Here is a 24,422-nt window from a genome sequence, read left to right as displayed (position 1 = left end):
AATAGTTTTAAATAGTTTTATAATGCATATGACATTATGATTTCTATACCGGACAATCCTTCTGATAAATCCAGTAAGTTTGCTAACCTTAGCTGTGATAGGCCAATCAGGAAGATGTAAAAAATATTTTTACATCTCCCTGGACCATGCGTGGATTAAGAAAGCAACTACTGTAGGCCTACAGTATTTTATTAAGATCCTGAGTACCGCAGTATAAATTATAGGAATATAATATGGTGTAAATTGTCCTCTGGCCAAAAGGAAAAGTATCTGAGTTTTGATCCCTGTTCAAGCGATGACTATTTTCATAGAGATGAGTACCGTACCACTACCACCCCAATTTGAATTAAACACGCTACTGGCTGGCTCAAGTCGTGATAAAGATGGCGTAACATTTTTTCCACATGTGATATCTTTAGTTGACGCGATGTTGACGCGAAAATTACTTTGTTGACGTGAAATTTGGTCAGTTCATGCTATTTGACGTTGTTGAGCAATTTTGATTGATTCGTTGACGTACAAATGAACAGGTTGATTGCAGTCTTGTCAAAAAGCCGTAAACTAAAATCTTTTATAAGAATGGCAAGCTCATTCAAAGAAGGTCTTTGTCGGGTAAGTTCAGTCATGTATAGCCACAGATCTATTGTCTATGAAACCTAAACTACGTCCCTACCTAGTTTAGGCTAGGACATAGTTTAGAGAGATCTAGACTAGGCCTAGTAATAGGCCCTAGGCTAGCTTAAGTTAGTAAGTAGGGCCTGGCTGGGAGGCCTACTAGTAATACTATCCGTCCGCAGATTTCGCAAAGTAGAGCCTATTTCTGTGTAGATTTTTCCGAAAATTAGGCTTTCCTTTGACCTAATCTTTAAAATATATGAACAATGTAGGCTGTTGTTATTATGCAGTAATTACGATTCTGTGCACCTATTTTCCTAGCGATTTCTCCGCAAATTTGTGCTGGTTTAAATTTTAAGGTACCATCTGCACAATTGAAACATTTTACAGTATGGTGTGCATAGGCGCCTACATACATACAGTATCTCAGAATTTAACAGTGAAAACAGACAGTAGATCAGGAAGTGTAACAGGAAATGACATTAGAATCACAAAGGTCAACCAGTCTTACATAGTCATACCATGTATTTGTATACCTCCATGGTTATACAGTAGGTCAATATTGTGTAGAACTTCTCTCCTATATTTTATCTACTATCTTTCTCTATGATTATATTAAGCCAATCATATTTAAAGTTACTTTTTTCAATACAAGTATCTTCAGTCATTAAATGCTTTTGTATTAACTACTGTATATAAAAAGTATGAAAAAGAAATTCATAATACATTATTTTGTTTATGTTTTGGTCTCAGGTAGAATTGCATTGTCATCTGGATGGTTGCTGTCGGCCAGAGACAATATGGAATATTGCTAAGTAGGTAGATTACAAGCACATTAAATGATGTATCTGTAGACACAGTTCATCATCCTGTTAACTACGTGCTGTGTACCTCTACATTCTTCAATAATGATTGATAATGATAATGACAGGTTTTATCTTTGTTAGTTGATTTGAAAATAAAATAAAACAACAATTTAATGAAACAAATATTAAAACAATCATAAAGAAGATGACGATGGTGATACTAATAATTAGGTGATGATGGTGATACAAATAATTCTGATGATTCTAATATGATTGATGATTGATTGATTTGAAGAGACCTATTGAAAGATACATTGTGTATTTCACCTCAGTTTTCTTTTTTTTGGCTTAATTAAGTAAACAAACATTATCTATAATTTTATTGATAATCATATTTTTTTCAATGATTTCTTTACCTTCAAACAGACGGCGTGGTATGATGGATGCACTTCCAGGAAATACCTTGGAAGAATTTTTAACAGAGTTGCGAGTGTCTGGAAGTGGAACTCTTGCGAAGTTTCTACATAGTTTTGAAATATATATGCCAGTTTTAAAGTAAGTTTCAGTCTCTAAAGAATTGTTTTTATTTTTTTAATTTTATTTCAACCATCTTTAAAGAGGGTAACCCTTCCAGTTTAGCCCAGTAGGTTAACTGATATTCAGGGGCCCTCTTTAATAAAATCAAAGAACAGTACAAACAACATCATTACAACATAATAATAACAATAATAATAATATAATAATAATAATAATAATAATAATAATAATTATTGGTCTTACAGTAGGCTGATGGCCCTACTTCAAATCATAATAATATAGCATAGTGCATGTCACAGCCTGGCTATGGTGCTTAAATTTATAATGTCCTGTTTATAAATTTAAAATCAAGAAAACCCTCAGATATTCAATAAAATCTTGAATTGCTCCTTAAAAATGTTAATATTGCTAATGGACATAGATCAACGTAGATCAAAACAAATACTGATAAACGTCCCTTTTAGTGCCTCATTTGGAATAAATGAATCTCTCGAATCAACGCTCTAGGCCATTTATTTTTCTTCAAATAAACACCCCCCCCCCCAAAAAAAAAAGGCTGTAAACAAAACTAGTGGAAGTAACATCATTCTCAATATATTCTATATGTTCAACTCCAGTATAATTACATTTGTTCTAACCTGGTTGGGATCAATAAGTCTTAATGATCATGCATTTACACATTGTTAGGGTAATTATGTGTTGTAGTTACAGTGAAATTAAGTTTATTTGAGTATATACATACAGTACCAATTTTACACTAAAAACGTCTCCCTCGAATAGACGCCCAATCAAAAATTTTTCTCATTAAATTAGCGGTCAGGGGTGTTTATTTGAATACATATAGGTAATTGTTCATTTTTTATTATTGAAATCCTTAAATTACACAATAAACCAATCTCCACCCATTAGATTTTGCTTGGAACATCGAAAAATATATCCTTTATTATATTAGGGGTGATCGGGTTGGCATCAAGGAAATTGCAACAGAACTTTGTCAAGATAAGATGAATGATGGTGCTGTTTATTTTGAAGCAACATACTGCCCCCATTTTTTGTCAGATGATAACCTCACAACAGAGGAAGTGGTGCAGCTTGTAAATGAAGGCTTCAAAGAGGGCGAGAAGAAATTTGGTGTGAAGGCACGAAGTATACTGTGTATGATTAGAGACAAGCCAGGTGAATAACATGTTAAAAGTTTTAGAATTTTGTATCTTGTAGGAATTGTTGACAAAAAAAAATGTGTATGCATTTCTGATTTTGCATAGTTATAAACAGAGATGGTAGGTAATCATTGGATTTACTGGCATTTTCTAAACCATCATGACCTGGTTAGTGCAAAAAAGTGTTGTTATCCGCCAGGGCCCAGCCATTAAAGCTTGGTTTCCATACAATTGCTACACTGTCGCTACAGTTTTTTACTGCAATCGTTGATCTGCGTAGCTGTCCCCGACGCAATCGGGAATGCTCCTTGGTGCAGCCAATCACCGTCGCCAAAGGAGTCGGCGATATCGTGTAGCGATTTTTATGGAAACCAGACTTAATTTTGATATTGTAATTTCAGTTTTTGACAAGTCTTAATACAGTAAATTTGGTATGTATGTATTCAGAGTGGTGCAGAGAGATGGTAGAACTGTGTGACAAATACCGCAGTGAGGGAGTTGTCGGCATTGGTATAGCTGGCGATGAATCAGTAGCCCTAGAAATCGATTTTTACCAAGGAGTGAAGGTACAGTGATTTCCAAATTTCTATGTCAACATTGATTAATAAATTGCCTTTTTATTATTGGGGTTTCTTTCACATCAAAAAAGTCACTCACAACTTAGAGCAGTTGTTCTCAACCTTTTTGCATACACGGCCCCCTCGGGACATGTCAGAAATTTCCACGGACCCCCATGTCGAAGTATTACTCATTGTTTGATGTTCCAATTTATTAAGATTATAGATATAAGATGATTGGCCACAAATTAGAACTTTAAAGAGTGCCAAATAGCGGAATTTGAAATATAAACCACCTCAGCCCGCCGTAGTTGGGGCTGAGGTACAACATTTTTATATCTATGGCACTTCTTGTGGGCTGTCAGACTCAAAATTTGATTGTTAATTTTCTTTTATGCCTCATTTATTTAAGGCAACTCATGGTTGATATTCCACTAATAAGATTATAGATAGAAGATGATTCGCCACAGAAACGGTTAATGAGATACACTTTTTTTAATAATTAAAAACTTGGGGGAAAAAGGACTTACATTACACCCTTTTTTCCACTCTTTTTACCCTAGTTTTTAAATATACAAAAATCTGTATCTCATTTATCATTATTTTTTTTTGGGTCAAGCACCCTTTTTGTGTCTTAGAAAAATCAGTTGTACAACATATCAAAAAATTGTTTTCCTCTGGAGCTTGACTTAAAGAGTGAGTGGAGTCTCAGGACTTGAACCAATGGCCTTGAAAATGGGAAGGCAAGTGGTAAAGTTTTAAGGCTCAAAAACAGCATTGTGAAAGATAAACCACAGCCTTAAGCAATCAGTACATATTAAGGTGTCTATTAATAAAGGTAATGATCATTATCAGAATCATCATTATCATCCTCATCAAAATTATCATTGTCATTATCAGGATTGTGATAATAAATAATACTTGATGCACACAATTCAAATAACTATATTATAACAACATTAACAACAACTATAAAAAAAAATGGCTTGTATGAACACACTTTTTTGTGCAGAAACATTTTAATTTTATGCAAACAATTTTTATTTGTCAGGAAGCTATTGAACGTAATATATGTAGAACAATACATGCAGGAGAATCTGGTCCAGCCTCAAATGTTCAGGAAGCCATTGAAGTGTTCAAAGCTCAGAGAGTAGGTCATGGTTACCATTGTGTAGAAGACGACAATGTTTATGAGGTAAGTGTTGCTGTGCACTAATATATTATGATCGTCATTAAACCTGCAGCAACCACATTGATTGCAAGATTCTTTGCTTGGCGATAATCTACTTTGTAATGTTGCTGATACAGTTCAAGTGAAACACTACATCCATTTAAACCATTCTTTAAATACATGTGTATTGAAATTGTATTTACACACATGAAAGAATATGCCATTGGTGGTACAATGATTTACTTGGTTTTGTATCTTTATGTTTGTAAGTTTGATTTCACGGTCTGTTTCCTTTATATTTTCTTGCATTGTTGCTAGGTGCCTCAAAGTATTTTCATTGTGAGGGTGATACATAAATCATCAGTTATTATCTGTTATTATATTACTGTACTTCATTGCAAAAGACAACAACAATAATACATTGACACATTGTGATCACCTACTGAGTGGGTGGTAACAATAACCTGGACTTCAGTGTTAAAACATGAAATTATTCAAATGTCACATCCTTAAATTAGTATAGTATATATTTGTTAAACAAAACTTATACTCTATTTTACATTAAATTATTACAGTATTTAAGAAAATGAGTGGAGTTCAACATGTTAAAATGATGATGATGTCAATGAGTTTATAGTGGAGTTTACACTTTTGTATTAAAAAATGTTTTTTTCTGAACAGTTAGTTAAGAAGACAGGTGTTCATTTGGAAGTTTGCCCAACATCTAGCAATGTGCTTGGCAATGTCAGTCCAGATTGGACCAAGCATCCTGCTATAAGGTCAGTACCTGTTGTGTTACTTTGCAATTGATAAATAATTAAAAATCAGTTTAACCTGATGAACTCTTCTACAATGCAGTTAATTAATAAGTAATAACTTAGATCTGGTAATAAAGTATCTACCTCTTTGTACTGTAAAGCTCTGTCTACACTATCAAATTTTGTGTGACAAAAAAGTGTGATATGCCCATATATGGGCTTGATGACATCACACCATGACCATATATAGGCATAGCATTACTATATATGGGCATGTCACATTTTTTTGTCAAAGAAAATTGGATAGTGTGGATAGAGCTTAAGCTTAAAATTTGTTAAAGAAAATGTCTTATCACAGTGTATGATTCCTGGGCTGATGAAAAGCTTACACGTTATACACATCCTATTTGCATTTTAATGTTTATGTATTGTTCGAAGGTTTGCATGTTGAAGCAATAATATCTTAAATGCTTGCTTTACACCCGTTAGCATTTAAGATATGAATGTTTTTGTAAGAATAACAATATTTTATATTAACAAAAATTTACTGTATATAAATGTTTTTATGGGTGACTCATGAACTTGACTTCAACTACTGTTGGAGGCTATTCCATGCATCAAGTACCCAACAAGTAAAGGAAGCCTTTCTTGTATCCAGCCTTGAAAAAGTCATAAACTAATGCATAACAAAGCATTGACAGTTTAAAGTAATACCCTCTTGTTTGTTGAGACAACCGAAAATTAAGTGAAAGAGTTATTATTTTGTGTAGTAGATCTTTTAGAACTTTAGATAAGTCAGCTCTCCAATCATATTTTAACTAGATAATTAATAAAGGTAGATCCCTGAAAAAGCGAAACATGAAAAGTTGCAGTGCAGGTATAATTGTTTTGTGTACTACATTGTTGAACCAAGAGATTTGCCTCATCAGCTATTCTAAGCGTGATTGGACATATTAATAATGAGTAAATTTGAACAGTGTCTCTCTTTTGGAATTCACCCTTTTTCTTTCTTTTATTTCTATGTGGCCTTCTTGTGCAGTGTTCCATGGAAATCTGTAATATATTTATAGCAATTAATTGTATTGACATTTTTTATATTTATTTTGTAAGTTTAATAAATAAATTTAATGTATAAATCCGAATTTAATGTATAATCTCAATTGTAAATAAAATTATTTAATTCATTTTTTGACCATAAAATCTCACTCCTCCTGAATTGTTCACGTTAAACCACCACACAATTTGACCACAAATCGTACGTACTACACATGCCTATTAGAAATAGTTATTGTACAAATAAATCTGTTTTATGAACCACCAATTTCCTTGGTTTGACGACGTTCATGAAATTTAGTGTCTGCTATAGGCTGTTTCAGTAAAAGTTTTTGACTTTCCAAGCAGTTTTTGAAGCAAAGAGATCTAGGTCGGCAAAAAATTTCCGTCCTGTAGCAATTCTGGCTCGGCAATATGGTCAGCAATTGCCGATTGCCAACGTGAAATTCGTGGGCTGTATTTTCTGATAAAGTCATGTATCATGCATGGGAACGTTGGCGTCTGCAAGGCTCTGGTTATTTAAGAGGAACTGTTTAGAATTTTACGAATTGTATATATCGTTTTTTTTGTTGAATTTCATGACTATTCTTTCTATACTGATCTTTTGTCGTTCTTCATTTCAACCATGTGTTGTATTTTGAGTATTTTTAAACCGATTAGATAAAAAAATAATAAAAAAAAGTAATAGGTATTATATTCTCACAGATTACAATAAGATAAACATGCTCTAATAATGATGAATGGTGAAATGCTGTGACTTACAATTTCAATATACGTATGGATATTCCATATCTTAACAGGTTTGCTAAAGACAATGTGAATTTCTCATTGAATACGGATGACACTCTTCACTTCAATAACTCACTTCAGACAGAAGAGGATATTGCAATGAAATATTTTGGAATGTCAAAAGAAGATATTATAACAGCCGTAAGTTTTGCAACCCTTTAACTTGGACTAATGTTTACTTTAAACATTAAAATATATACTGTCATGTAAATATAATAAATGTGATAATGAATAAAGATACTTGCCTCATTTTTTAAATAAATTATTAGCTTTAAATCAAAAATTGCCAATTATGGACATTTAGTAATAATAATACATGCATATATTATAATTATAATAATTATTATTGGGTTCCCCGCTTTAGTGGAAAAACCATTGTTTTTGTTGATATATTTTTCTTCCACTCTATCCAGTTTACCCATGTTTTTGCACAGGATTTTTCTGTTCGGCACTTTAGTAAATCCTTGCTTGGACGTTCTTCAAACTTTGTCAACACAAAGACCATATTTCAAAGATTTGCATATTAAAATATGATGTCATCCTACATATTTCCGATATAAATAAATAGGTAATTGTTTTAATGCATTTGCGTTTTCTAGAGGTTTTCAAACTAGCTATCAGCAATGTTGAACTCAAAATTACCATGAAATGTTTTGACCTTAACCTGTGAAATTATGCAAGTTAGAGAAACTAAAATTCACTGCCCTCCATAGGGTTAGGTTCTGTAGCCATATGGTTAGAACTATCCACATCACCCTAACCAAAACCGCTGCAGCCCTGGTTTGAGTCGCAGTAGCTTCAAGTGATATTTCATGATTTATTTTTACATAATTGTTTTATATACAATTTTGTTATTTCAACATCAGTTATTAATATATCAATGAGGAAAAGTCCTATGTTCTGTTTTACAAAGAGGCATAATAAATCTTGTCATTATTATAATTATTATTATTGTTATTATTATTATTATCCAATGTATTTCTGCTGCTTAACACATTTTAGCACTTTAGATACACCTCTTCCATTGTATTTCATAATACAGGTCTCCCTCTAATTAAAGACCACTTTTGGGACCGAGGTTTCCATGGTGTTTAGCAGCTTTGGACCCTATTATAATAAAGATAATAGACATTTGTTAATTTGATAAAACAGAAAACTGGTCTTTAATAGGAGGTGGTCTTTTATTAGAGGAAGACCCGTATAATCATGCAACTTAATAAATTAAAGCTCTTCACTATAATTATATATAACTATTATATTACAGAGAGTATATGCAGCTGAGGCTACATTTCTGCCAGAAGGAGAAAAAAGAGAATTGGTTGAACATGTGAAAAAATTTAGTGTATCTGTATAGAGAGTAATTTGCAGTTTTCCCATTAGAATTTCCCACAATAACTTAACTGTCAGCCTTTATAATATTATAAATTCAACAGTACAGTGTTTTAAAAGAAAGTGATACACAGTATTTGTCAGTAAATGACTTTCAACTATAAAAATATCAAATTAATGTAATATGTTGCAAAATAGAGGAAATTTAATTTCCTGATCTTTATTAGGTTCTTCAAATAACCAAAACCCATGAATGTCTGTTGTTGTACGTCTCCATGTTTATTTTGCATTAGTTTGGTGGTGGTGGTGGTGGTGGAGGTGGTAATAAATTATTTGTTTGGTACCTGAGTGTGTGATTATAATAATTGCTCTTTTTTACATAATCAATACTGAATCCAGGGATGTAGTTATGGTAGGTAGGGCCACCCAGCCTTGAGGATTTCCACCCAGTCGAAAGCTAATTTCATGGCCCTCTCCATCCACCCTTATTAACCCACTTTTCCATCCTTAAAATCCACTCTTATTATTTAGAGTTTACCAATGTTATCACAACATCCACCCTCAAAATATTTATCACCCTTGGTTTTCTTCAGTTACAACCCTAACTTAATACCAAAACATAATTGTATTTTTTTCATTTAAATGTAAAAGAATAAAAGATGCTTCAATTTTCAGGAAACAAATACAATATTCTAGTCAGATATTAAGCTTGGATTAAGCCTAATTAACATTCTGCTGAAAAAAGGCTTTTCAGAATAAAGGTCACAGATGTATTCATATAATTATAATCTTTGATGAATAAGATTTTCATATTATTTGTAAATATTAGCTCAAAAATATCCTACTGCAGACTAAATTCAGTATTTTTTACAATTGGACTACTGAAATGTTCCTGTATTTTTGTTATGTAATTTGATACCTAGTTTAATGCTCTTTTATTCATGTTGGTATAAAATGTCTTTAAATGAAAGAGGTGAATACATTATAAAATGCATAGTAATTTACAAGAAATATGAAATTTTCTCTATGGAATTCGCAAGAAAGTTTATCTAAAAATATGTATTATAATAGTCTCTTAGGAGATCATGTATTAATGATATTATAAAAGTTAATATCTTGCAGTACTTACATATCCATACAAAGTATTAAGGAAGCAAGCAATCTAAATATTATTTGTTATATTATTGTTTCCTTGGCGATGATGGACTAGCTTTTTGAAAAGCAGATGGCTAATGAAAAAATCAATAATTGAGTCAAACAACTTCACAATTCCGCAGCAGAAACATAGACAAGCATTATTCAAAAAAGATGTGCTTTCACTCTACTGGATAGTGGAACTCAGGAGGAACTTCCTGTTATATTCCATTGTTTTCAGATTTAGTTACAATGGACCTTTCCACTAAGCCCCGCCCCTTGGATACCGCTGCTAAGGTACCACAAAACGACAGTAGGGAGCTTTCGATTGCACAACGTTAACTAACCGTTAAGCTGAAGTGCGTCCATACGAGATAATATAAAATATGATGATCAAATCACTGGCCAATAAGAAACTGGAAATTGTAAACGCGTACGTGTGATTGGTTGATGATAGAAATGCGCTCAACTTGCTAACCGATAGCGCTTGCTAACCATTAGCGGCATCCGGATACTGCTAACGGTTAGCGTTAACCAATCGGGCGCTCTCACGCAGGTGCTAACCGTTAGCGCTAACGGTTAGCTCCCGATTCGGATACTAGGGCTCTCGTGAGAACCAGGCTAATTATTGAGAAAGGAGATCACTCGAAAAAGCTACGCGCACGCAGCGCTATGCAAATGGCCAAGATCAAAGCTGCCGCAGCGCGTGAAGAACATTAGCGCAATACCTTTGAAGTCCGATGTGTTCCCCGCCATTAAATTTTCAGCAGGCATAGTTTACCAAAAAATTGAACATGGCAAAACGGAGAGCACCTACTTTTCTCGATGCGCACTTCATACAGTCAATTGCTATGGCTGCGCAGTTTCCATTTTGAAGCTGATACATTTATCTCTCATAAAATATCAAACATATTAATATTTTCCACCAAAAAAAGTTTCGAATTTAATGGAACATTTACATGACCTTTAAAATTATAGTATATTTCAACTTGAATTTTCATAAATTGGCCAAAATTCGCTAATTCTAATTTTAATAGATATTAATTAATAAATGATTGAGGATTATAATAAACTAAGTCATTTTAGGGTTAACGAGGGTTAACTATTCGAAAAATCAATCCAAAATCTGAGTATTTTTCAGTTTTACGCTGATTTAGCTTTATGGTAGAACCAATCAATCTTTAGACAGAATTATAATGAACACCGAAGTAATTTTAACATAAATATTTTACGGAATCCGTTCCTGAAATATACAAATAATAACATACTAAAAGTCCGAAAAAATTCTAATCAGGGGAACATTGTTCATTATAAATATATTTAATGGATTAAAATCAAACGCTTTATTGCACAACTGCTCTGCTGGAAGCGTATAAATGCATATCGTTGCCAAGTTGTTGCTAACGAAAAGATGTGAATTATAGGGGGGTAATACGCCCGAGCGCGATCCAAAGGCGGGGAACATGGTTTGTTGCGTCAAAGGGATCTGTTGCCGAGAAGTGATCTCCTTCTCAAAAACCTCCATGGTAGGGCGTAGAACGTAATGACGTCACTAAAAGTCATCTGCGCATGCGAAAACGTTAAGGTCACCTCGTGGAGTAGATTCTGGAACGCGAATTTGGCCAAATCTACATATGCAGCTCGAAAGGTCAGTTGACTGTTGAACACATACGGTTTTATTCGAAAAAGGAGTAAAATAATATCCAGGAAACATTAATGGTTTTCTTTATTTCAAGAGTATCGAATCTATACTTCAAACGTAAAAAAAATATTATAGTTCGTCACACTTATAAAAATGGAGGTGCTGCAGTGATGATATAGAGTAAGTTAACAACTAAACGAATTTGTTATTTGTTATCAAATATCATGTTCTCATTGGCCAGTTAATAATTTTTATCAACCTCAAAAGGTCAGTTGACTGTTGAACACATACGGTTTTATTCGAAAAAGGAGTAAAATAATATCCAGGAAACATTAATAGTTTTCTTTATTTCAAGAGTATCGAATCTATAATTCAAACGTAAAAAAAGAAATTATAGTTCGTCACACTTATAAAAATGAAGGTGCTGCAGTGATGATATAGAGTAAGTTAACAACTAAACGAATTTGTTATTTGGTGTAGGCCTATATGCAAATCATTTATACTAAAAAGAATTACTCAAATTCGAAGTAAATAAAAAATTTATGGTATTTAGGCCTGGTACAGTACTGCAAAATGAATGTACTCTAATGTGGCTATTATAATGCTATAATGGAAGCTATAACGGAGTATATTTTATAGTATTTCATTTTTCAAATTCACAAAATTGTGTGATAGAATTGCAATTGTATCTGTCTCAAACATTGTTTTTGTTAACTTGATGTAACGATATCGATCAGTGTTGCAACTATATTTCCCGACTTTAAAACGGGTAACAACAGCAACTGTGATGTAATAGATACCGTAATTTACTGATATTCAGTAAAGTGATTGCGAAAGTGATTACAAGTAGAAGTCCCTTGATGTTCCATTCTTTCAAAATTATTTGGCAGTGGAAATCAAAAGGAAAATTGCATTGGAGAACAACAGATTAATGTTTTTTCATTATATTAACTGGAAAATTAATTAACTGGTTCTTAGTAAATATGCAAATACTGTATAATAATAAAGTTGATATTATTCTTGTGTTCCTTGAGTAAGACATAATTGCTTGCAAATGTTGCTTTCGTTTGTTTTACGGTACGTATATACAATAAAGAAATGAAATATTGAATCCCACAAGAATGGCTTGTATATCTTTGGTTGGAGTATGCATTAGCTTACACTTTATTTAATTTTATTTCACTTATTTCTTTTATATTTTTTATTTTTTAGCTGATACGTCGACGAGAAATAAAGATAGTAGTAAAGTTCATAGAAATGTCCAGAAAATAATGATTCATACAATTTACATATTAGTGATAAAATTAATTATTTCTTTTTTATTTATTTTTTTTTTTTTTTAGCTGATACGTCGACGAGATATAAAGATAGTAGTAAAGTTCATAGAAATGTCCAGAAAATAATGATTCATACAATTTACGTATTAGTGATAAAATTAATTGTAAAACATTTGCTGAAACATGCATTGTACTGTACGTGATTGCATAATGTAATAATTTCATTTGAGGTATGCTAGCACATTGAGCCAATACTGAGAGATGGAAACATGGGTAGGAGGATGAAACATACCTCCCCAAATGCAAGTCCTCTTACGACCATAATAAAAGAAAGGATTTTGTCATAACTGAAATGCATGTTACAATAGCACACTTAAAAGTTTGTGTGTAATGTGGCACCTGCAGGTTAACAAACCTATCTTCAGAAAACAGCATTATTTCCCGCGGCGGTTTCCGCTCCATTCACTACCACTTCTACGGGCAATCGTGAGTTATAGGCATACGTACTTGGATCTGTTCACACTGAAACGTCCAACCCAATGTAGGCGACCGAGGGGAGAAATGATCTTGATTTTTATTGAGTTTCGCAATTCTCACTCGGGTCAAATTCATTGGATGATGAAAGTGAGTATTTTGATTCAGCTTTACTTACAGCATGGTTACCTGATTTCATAGCAACAACGGCTGTCGCTTCACGACGTATTTTATAGTCTGCTCCTTAATTAAGGGGGTGGGGGTGTGGTGGCCCCCCCTGGCCGATTTGTTGCTATTGAAAAAGTATCTCGGAGCTCTTTAACGTCTAAGGCGATGGATTTAGCCAGTGATAAGTTGACGACACTGAAATACCCATACTTCTGGGCAGAAAGAAGCAATGCAGATAAAGTGCCCATGCTCAAAAACCAGTGACAGATACTATACTATTTGTTACCAAAGTTGTTTTAATTGACCTAATCCCAATGGTCTGCGAACTAATAGGCGAAAGTAATTCTTTTTAGCCAGGACGTAATTCTTTGTTAAAATGAAACACACTTTACGTATTTAACGATCGTGCAAGAAAGTGAAATCGATGCAAGAGCGCGTGCATTACACTTCATTGTTTGCTTTAGCTCCAAGATCAAATACTGTGCTGTCGTTACTAACAACAAAACAGCTTTATAAATAACCTAGATATCATATTACGGTACGGTTTATTTGTAAGTTTGTTGTCAATAATAGTAATAATAATAATAGTTTTCATTTCTAATGATTTGTGACTAGCTGACGTATCACAACCCTAGGAATCCACAGTTGGGCCCATAAAAAAAAGTACCGGTATTAGTTTATCACCATATCAAAGCATAAAAACTAAAAACTGATGAGGGAATGAGGTATTTTTTATGGGGTTTTTTTCACCACCGTCGTACGACGCAGTGAGGTCCCGGTTTTAAATGGCAAATATAGTTTTCTTATTCTAAAAGCTAATAGCTTATTGAAGCAATCCAAAGGTTAAAGCGGTTTTTTTTTCACCAAAAACGTTTTCTTCAAAAACGATTTACAGTATCAGCTAATTAAAGGGTTTGTGCAAAATATAAACGGTATGCGTACTTAATGGCAAATATTATCCCTTTTCTAATTTTTAATTAAAAGTTACTTCCTGAGTGAAATATACAAAGTAAGATCCAACAGTTGAATTTTTTTGTCACAGACGTATATAACTTTAAACTTACTGACTTAATGTGATTCACCAGCCGAATGTTCGTAATAATGTTTTTAAAACCTATATTTTCTATTTCACAGTATATAATTAATAATAATACATTAATAGGTAGACTTACTACTTCACACTTTAAAAGCAGAAACTCGCTTATCTGTATAACAACCTGGCGTAGAATTGGCCTACAATGCCTAGGCTTCGAATTTCGGTCTGTATAATTGGGAGAATGCCGCAGTGGGGTGCAATTCTGGCTTCCTTATCAGTGGTAGGTTTCCAATCCCGGTAGGTGATAGTGAAACAACTCCATAAATCACTAGCTTGGGAAGCTGGGCCTATTTCTTTCTCCACCCAGGAATAGTTGTGAAATACATATGTTAAATGTTGGTCTATGCTAAATATCCCAAGGAATTGAAAGGCTGAACATTCCAACAATGACTGCAAAGCGTTGTATATGAAGCCGAAATAATATTTTATTATTACTACTATATTAGGCCTATAGTTATTAGTAATATAAGTAGTATATTTGTTGCTGTTGTTATTATTTTAAAGCCTATTATATGGATTTAAACTGTCTTCGAAATTGAGATTTCATAATTTGTACCCACCAACAATGGGAAACATAATATATAAATATCAAATCTGATATTCAATAGAACAATTTTCTGCCGTCCAACTGCGATGTGGTTTCAACACAAAAGGAAATAATAAAATCACGAAGAGTTTCCTCATTCTGATTCCTAAACTAGTTATTTAACTGGAAATATTTGCAATGAAAATTCTTTATGCAATCCACACAGCTTTATAAGTATAAAAACCGAAACACAACACATATAGCATAATTGTACACCTCATTATTAACAGAGTAAAGAGAACATCACGACGGTAATAAGAAATTTCAACTTTATACATGTCTAATATAATGTCCGAATGAACAAAATCAGTTCTATATTAATAATAATAATAATATGTATCCACGCGTTCTCCAATTTTTCCTATATTTCCTACTTGCCGGTGGATTGTTACGAGCATTTTTGACCGTAAAAACAACAACTGTAGTGATAATGATAGGCCTAGATGATCTTTAGCAAACAGTCGAAGACTTAGATTACTCTCTTGCAATCGCTTGTGGCTGAACGTCTTCGAGTTCCTGAAGTATAAAACAAACATTACATTGCAATATTATATTTTATTAATGTTGTAAGTGGAAAAGAGGAGGTATCTGGGATTGTGAAAAAAATAAACCCAACCGGTATTCGAATCAGGGTCTCTTCTCTCCCGTGCAAAAACATTACGAAATGCAAACAAGATGAACGTCCCACCTAGTAGATTAAACACAAGTGAAAGATCAATCTTTGTTGAAGGCTAGGCCCATCATATTGGAACGCCGATCTTAAAATGAACTTAAGACCATATCAAATCGACTTCCATCCCAACCCTGAAAACCAATATTACCTTAAAATGCCCAAAATCATGATTTTAGAGAGCCGATATAACCTGTAAGTATGAAAAATTATATTTTGTTTACCCTATAAAACACTCGCGAAATTATCCTCATTACCGACCATGTTTTAAAGCCAGTCATGTCGTGTTTATCATCATTATAAAGCTAATTTTATAAAGTCGACTATGGTTGGTCAATCTATTGTGATAGACTTTATTTTCACCAATTAAAATAAGGTTTTTTTCATGTATACAAACCCAAGTTCTCTATGAGAACGGCCCGCTGATTTTATTATTTCGTCAGTTTATTACTCATTGCGCATGCTCTGTGGGAGCGTGAACGCTTCCTCCTTGGTGTTGGTGTCTGTGATGCCATTAGTACAAATCCATACAACACAATGCAACTTTTGACTGGGCCTAGGCTACCTCTTCATCACAGCAGTAGATAGTACACATAGATGTCATGAGATAACCATCATATGCAGAAGTATTTTAACATAAAAATTTCACTCTTGCTGCTCACATGCTCATCACACATACATTCAACAATATCAAGAAACCAGAACAGGCAGGATTGAATCATCAAGATTAGTGAAAAACATCCTTAGCCTCGATTTGAACTTTTTTTCCACCCTTAAATTTGCGCCTTTTTCGTTTATTTATTTTATAATGTAATATGTCTGTCTCTTATACACATCTAGATGTGTATAAGAGACAGCAGGTGTATTTTGAATACACAGTAGTATAAGGTCTTGGTTAATAATACCTGGGAATAAGTAGATAAGTCATCGATGCATTACAGAAATTTACTAGGGCTGTATTAGGCCATGTATTTTATTAATTTTATTGATTGAACAAATATTTCAAAAATGCCCTTACAACACAACTGACATAAGTACACATAACGTAGCAAAATACGATATTGGCCTGAACGAAGGTACCTAATTTCATTTTCGCGAGGCATAGAAGCACACGGCACTTAGTTCATGTTTAGTCTCAATCTGCTCTCCCTGTGAAATACACACCGTTTCGTATCGTTGAACCTGTTTGCAGGTAGGGGTCCCAAGTTTGAATAAGTCCCTTTCAGGAGGTCTGGTTTAAAACTGAGCTTTCTTAACATATGTTATGGTGATACCCATTGACACGGTTTTCCGTGAGACAACTGATAATAAAGTAGTAAACACATGCGAATATTATGAATTTTGGGGGGGGGGGGGCTGACTAATTGGGGGGGGGGGAGGTGGTTTATTTTCCGGGAAATACTTGCTTGCAGGAGGCCACCCCGAGTTCCAGAAGACTTGGGACCCTACGTTTGACACACATGTATGTTGCATGATGTAGACCTACTCTTTGGAAAATGAAAGGGATTATCACCCCGGTATATTACTGCCCAATCAAATCACCAGTCACCAAGAATGGCACTACACTGCGCCTCTCGTGGGATTGGGTTCCAGGGGCCAAGAAGCCCAATCTTGGATCAATTGAATTATTAACATAGCCCGATTTTGGTAGCACTATTATACAAAACAAAATGGAACAAACCAAACAAAGTGACCAAGGGTTGTATGGGTTGTATCACCAACGAGATGCCTTAAACCTCGGTATCTCCGTCATCATAATATCGTAGTAGGGGAACCTTCGTGCAAGGTTCTGAAACCGAAAGATGGATTTCAATGCAACTTTGCAAACATACACAAAACATTATAAAGAGTGAGCTTACTGTGTTTGTTTTTCCATTCTTAAACCGAAATACGGCATGAGTAAATATTAATTTTAGGTGTGATTATGACGTCTGGCACTCGAACTCTATTATTTAGACCTGTACAGCCGTACGGTATGGGATGCTAAATGACATGGTGCAGTACAATAGATGTTAGATTGGCTCAAATAGGATAATAATATGTGGTCAAATAATTTTATAAAGTCTTTCTTTCTATTTAGACAGGTAATTTATTGATTTAAAGTACAGGCCTTGCTCCAAAATACACATCACATCGATGCTACTGTACTCCTAAGACATTTTCCTAACGAAACTCACATCGAAATATCATTTGCAGTACCCGCTGCTACTTGATGATCGGATTCAACATCAGTCGTCACTAAGCGCAAGCTCGGTAGTGTAGTGTTATGGCGCCAGGCTACTTTATCCGGAGGTCATGGGTTAGATTCCCACCCGAATCACTTGCGTCACTGAGTATTCGTACGATAACACGTCAGATAGGCAAAATAAAACCGTTATGATATTTCGAAATAGCATTTACTACTTGGGGATTGGGTTCAGCACTAGTCATACTAAGCACAAGCTCGGTAGTCTATTGGTTATGGCGCTAGGCTAGTTATATGGAGGCCGTGGGTTCGATTCCCACAAGACTCACGAAGTATTTGGGAACGTACTGAGTATTCGGTACGATAACACGTCAGGTGGGGCAAACCATCACTCATATTATTAAAATGGTCATGATCACCATCATCATTATGATTAACATATTTGTTGAAAAGTATGTGTTCAGTAACCATTTTAAATTGCGTTGTTTTACACTCCGTGCAAAATTTGTATTAGGTCTATTATTTTTATGTTGTATTTTATATATTATCATATATCATTATAGGGATACCGAAAATCATAACATCTAAGCATCCGTATTGATATTCAATAAATCATCTCCCTGAGCTCTTGGAACTGAACAAAGGATAATAACACCAGTTATCCTATTGATTTTGTTCGCGTTGAACAATAATCAGGTAAACGATAAAATGTTTTACCGACGTGAATCGATGTATTGTCATTAGAGGTCGACCATGTACAATATGACACTGAATGGCAATTATTATATTCCAATCAACAATAACTATAAATGAAATGTTGCTAATAATAATTATTATCTGGGTATGAATACATTGTTATTAACGAAAGGCTTATCATTATTTTTGGAAGGGGGTGTAATAAACTGCAAAACCATTGTGTCGGGTTGGTGAGATGAATATTAATATGTTTTCTATCTGAACCTTGAGCACGAAATGTTCCTATTGTTGCGTTCTATCCACTTGAGGCATGACTAATGTAGAAACCAATTAAATTTCAACTAAAATATACTTTATTCATTTGAAGAGGTTTGTTACTATGCGACAAGCGTTATCTTCATCAACAAACCATGGACCTATTAATATTAATATGGACAAACCAATGGATGAATTAAAAAGGGAATCTTGTTACAAGTATAAAACAAATTACTTTAAAAGCATTTAAAATAGGCCTATGCAAAAAGCACATACATTACTTAAATATATGAAATTTCATCATTTCATTTCAATTTTTATTTCAGACTGTCGTCCATAGAAATATGAAAATACAAATAGGTTGCAATTTAAGAACAGTACAAACGACCAGACATTTACAAAGGAGGCAAGACACAATATAGAATGAAGCATGTCTAATGAGCCTTTCAAAAGAAACGCTCAATAAATATCAAGGATTTCATTAAATTTTCGTTAGGATTCTAGCAATTTTTGTTTTCATATAATTTAAAACAAATTGTTTTGACTTAAAATACTGTCAAAGTAAGACCCTTTTTAGAAACCTGCTCAAGGCGCTTGAGAAAATAAACAGCGGAAAAAGAAAAAATTGGAAAACTAAACCAGTAAATGTCAAACAAATATAGTAGTAATATTAACCATATCCAATATATATTACGGTACATTAATACAAGCATTTCTCGAGCGGTGTAATATGGTTTCAGACAACTTCTGACAAACCTATTTCTACGTTATCAAATAAAGTGGTTTTAAATCGGAAAAAGTAGAGAAAATACAATTGATGGGTTTGAGTAAATAAATTGTTAAATTTCAAAGGACTGTATGCGAATGTACCCCAAACAGCGTTTGATTTCCAACGGCCTAAATTTTGAATAACATTTCCAAAACCCTAACGTAACCGCATGTGTGGCTGCCCCTATGCTAAAACTATGGCATTTATATCGGGAGGAGTCTAGGCATAAATAAATGAAGGTGATTGCCTCGTTGAAACGGTTGGCTATGAATCTTGGAGCATGGAGGTATAGCTTGGAGTAACTCTTGGACGTCCATCCATTTTTTGAAACAATGGCCCTGGGTCTTTTTATCCATAAAAAGAAAACAAGTTTCTATTTTGAACTTTGTCCAAAGGCCACACATCGTCACACACTCCACTTAAACTTACAACAACCGACAGGCAGGCAGGTATCATTGATGGCACTAGTAGGCCCTAGGTTAAAGTAACAGGCGTGAGGAAGGGAAAAGACTTGTTATTACATTATGCGTTGATAGGTTTTTATACATTATGCGTTAGAAAATGTTTTTACATTATGCGTCAAAAGTTTTTACATTATGCGTTAGCAAATTTTTTTACAATATGCGTTGATTTTTACATTATGCGTTATTTTTTATATTAAGCGTCAAACATTTTTACATTATGCGTTAACCATTTTTTTTTCCATTATGCTTCTTTTTTACATTATCGGTTGTTACAGGCCCTACCAGAGAGGTACATTCCCAATACATTATGGTCTTCCACTTCTATAGACATAGACATATAGACATACTCTTTATTCAATCCATTGTTGGAAATTACATAGCCTGTACTGGTTATCTTGTTCATTATACAGTTTAATTCCTCAGGAATAAAAGACTGAGGGTGATACAGGGCATAACAAACGTTACGTAAGCACTACTACTACTACTACTACTACTACTAATAATAATAATAATAATAATAATAATAATAATAATAATAATAATACTAATAATAATAATAATAATAATAATAATAATAATAATAATAATAATAATAATAATAATAATAATAATAATAATAATTGTCGAGTTATATATCGCATATTGTAGACCGGTCATTGGGTAAGGTACATATGGAACACATACTCAGGTCCAATGGCGTAGGTATGAGCAGTACAGTCAGTGCACAGCACTGGGCCAACGGGCAATTAAACTTTTTTTAAAAAATCCAATTTAAACTTTAAAAAGACCCAATAAAATTAGGCTTTAGAGGCTATAATTATTGATTATATTCATTACAAGTTACCATATTACTATATTTCCCAAGCGCTGCAAGTTTTAAAAAAAACCCAACAAAACAAGCCCTTATGTATACGATGCACTAAAATACTTTTTGAAATCACATTTCTAAAGCAATAAAATATCGTCACTCACGTTTTTGTTTGTGGTATTTTAAAGTTGGTTAAACTATTATTGTGTATGTTTTTGAAACACGTCAGTTCACAATAACTTCATGAACACATTTTAGATTCACTTCACTGCAAGTAGGTCGATGATTGTTCTATTGTTGAATGGTAATTGTTATTATCTTCGTACGGTACGATACACTACTTTTACAAATCATACTTTTAGAGCAATAACAAATTTGAACGCACGTTTTTTTTGTTTTTTTTTTTAAGTTGGTTCAACTATTATTGTATAGGCCTACGTTTTTAAACACTTCAGATCATCATAACTTCATGAATACATTTTAGATTCACTTTACTGCTAGCTATAATTGCACAATAGACAATATCTGTATTTGCGTCAGGAGAATCAATTATAATATGTGTAATTTTGTCCAACATGTAGTGACAATATACTGAATACTCAGTGCGTGTCAAAACGCTTGCAAAAATATTTGCAAGTTGTTATCCAGTGAGACTCGAACCCATGATTTCCAGATCACTAGCCTGGCATCATATCTCTAGACCACCGAGCTTGCACCTGATGAATTTGAGACGTTTAGATGCCGGAAAACTACGAACATTAGCCACCTGAGCCCCACACCATGGATGAGGCTGAGTTGAGAAATAATTGTAGACACATAGATGCCGGGAATGGCACTTAATACTTAAAATTTATGTCAGTTATTTTGTAACATTTAAAAAGGGGTATTATTTTGTTTTCAACCTCTGAAGTAGGGAGGGGGGTGGGGAGGTGCTAAGGCACCCCATTCCCTTGATACGCCACCGCAGGAATATCTTCCCTGTCTCTCTTTCTTTATCGGGCACACCCGGTTAATGATCAGCAAAGTTACAATTTTTTTATAACTGTTCTCCATAAAATCTATTTTCAATAAGTTGTGGAATGTACTCAGTGGTGTAACACCTCGCTCTCGTGCCACGGTCCGCATGGCCCTCGACTCTCCTTGATCGAACACAACCCAAAGTAGCTTTGTTGATACATAACAGAATAATTGTGAGATAAAAAGAGAATGATATTCAAATTTTAAGTCTGTGAGTGCCATTTCCGGCCATATAGAGGTGCCATAATCATAAATTTTCTTATATTTGTATGTTGGAATGAATTTTTAAATTTTGACCACCAAAATCGTATTTCCCCTTAAAATTGCGTTCATTCATACAACTTTAGTTGCTTCATTACAGTAGTAAGTTCGCGTGTTACGGATATTAGTTCGCGTGTAAGACGAATATGATTATATAAAAATCTAAAATTTGAATATCGTGTGTATAAGACGACCCCCTTTTTTCGATCGTAATTTGCTATTTTAAGTCTTGTCTTATACGCGAGTATATACGGTATTTGTCTTAAAACCCTAGGTCACCTGTGCGTTAGAGGATTCCCCATGCAGTGGCAGATTCAAGGGGAACCCCGGCCCCCGTAAATATTTCAAACCTATTTAAGAATGGAGAGAAAAATACTGAAAATTATATTCAAATCCTGAGAATGTCATTTCTGGTCATCTAGAGGTGACGTAATCGTAATATTTCTTACCTCAGCCCCAACCATGGAGGGGAGGGGGGCTGAGGTGTCTATCTGTGAAGGTCCTCTCTGGGCACCCTCTATTTCCAATTTCTGGATTCACCAATGCAAGGACCATTCCATCTGTGCGAAGGTCATGGAAAATCCTTGATCCGCACCTGACCTGCGCTTCAAACTCGGGAGTGAGGTGCTTCCCTGCTGTAGTTTTAATGTGACGAGGGTTAATGCAAGACCCATGGCTGTGAAGGACACGTCAGGGGGTTGCAGAACTTTAGTTCCGAACCTTCTTTTTGTGGCCAGTGGGGGCTGAGGTGTCTATCTGTGAAGGTCCTCTCTGGGCACCCTCTATTTCCAATTTCTGGATTCACCAATGCAAGGACCATTCCATCTGTGCGAAGGTCATGGAAAATCCTGGATCCGCACCTGACCTGCGCTTCAAACTCGGGAGTGAGGTGCTTCCCTGCTGTAGTTTTAATGTGACGAGGGTTAATGCAAGACCCATGGCTGTGAAGGACACGTCAGGGGGTTGCAGAACTTTAGTTTCGAACCTTGTTTTTGTGGCCAGTTCACCCACCCTGAAGAAGCCCTGAAAGAAAGCGCGAAAAAGTTTCCTATTTTAATGAAGGTTGCCAAAATTTTGCAACAAGGTAAAACACGCCTTATTCGGTTAGTGTCAAGAATTAAAGTGACCATGTGCTGGCCAAAAGGTTGCAAATGATAATTTCTTATTAATTTAATTACGTTGTCACAACTTAGCTGTACACAGGGATGCACACGAATCGTCCCTCTGCGTTCACACCAGGGAATTTATCTTCAGTCTCCAAATTTACCGATGTTTCTGTTTTTCCAAACTTATCTTCTCACATCTTCTTGTGTCTCACTCACACACGGCATCGCCTTTGTTTTGGTGTGTGTGATGTGTAGCGTGTCTTGTATGAATAATATTTATATACTCCATCGTCATATAACGCTTAGCACCTCTAGTACCTGGACGCCACAAGCATTCGTTGACAATTGGGGGCGTCTGTCTATATTGCCGTGCTCGCTACCACTAACAATTGAGAACAATAAAAGAAAAACAACAATAAAATGATGATAATAATACTGTAGTAATAGTGATAGTTATATTGTAATTGTTGATATTAATGATATTGATGTTGATGTTGATCATGGATCCACTTGGTCTAAGCGAAGTACAATAAGGGAATTGCGAACAAAAAATCCAGATCCAGTGATAATTGAGAATATTTAGAATTGCAGATAGAAAACAGATTGTCTTGACTCAAATTTTATTACAGTAAGACTGATACAACCTGGGAAGCCTATCAGAAATTCAAATAAAACATTCAATAGCTATCTTATTATAATCAAATAAGCTATCTTCGATGCAATCAGCAAGGTTCTCTTGTTCGGCCGATCAATCAGCAACGCCCAAAGCTGTCAACGATAGCGTGTAGCGATTTTATGGAAACCAGGCCTTAGCTTTCACTTACAGACTTCTTGATAATAAAAATCCTTTAAATTGATTACCAGCCAAGTTCAATACAAAAAATATAAAGTTAGTATTAAATATTATATACGTCATCATGTACCCCGTGAAACAATAATAATCCGACTAATCTATAAGTGTTCTTATTGGCCCCAACAGTTCATTTGTTTATATATATATATACATATATATATATATATATATATATATATATATATA

The 24,422-nt window shown here is 34.3% G+C and overlaps 1 protein-coding gene across 1 annotated transcript; it reads left to right on the top strand.

Moving 5' to 3' along the window:
• The first annotated feature begins 467 nt into the window (after positions 1–467).
• LOC117102001 (adenosine deaminase-like) lies at positions 468–9,118 on the top strand. Its single transcript, XM_033242190.1, has 9 exons — positions 468–612; positions 1,369–1,430; positions 1,848–1,976; positions 2,911–3,134; positions 3,566–3,684; positions 4,727–4,870; positions 5,528–5,625; positions 7,458–7,587; positions 8,711–9,118. The coding sequence occupies exons 1-9, from the start codon at positions 523–525 to the stop codon at positions 8,798–8,800; spliced, it is 1,086 nt and encodes a 361-aa protein (XP_033098081.1). The 5' UTR covers positions 468–522; the 3' UTR covers positions 8,801–9,118.
• The last annotated feature ends 15,304 nt before the right edge of the window (positions 9,119–24,422 follow it).

This window comes from Anneissia japonica, unplaced genomic scaffold, assembly GCF_011630105.1.
Source record: "Anneissia japonica isolate Jap-2015-1 unplaced genomic scaffold, ASM1163010v1 scaffold1005_len2656397_cov198, whole genome shotgun sequence".
In the NCBI taxonomy this organism is placed as follows: domain Eukaryota; kingdom Metazoa; phylum Echinodermata; class Crinoidea; order Comatulida; family Comatulidae; genus Anneissia; species Anneissia japonica.
The sequence above is the reverse complement of the archived record's forward strand: the minus strand, read 5'-3'. Positions and strand labels throughout refer to the sequence as shown.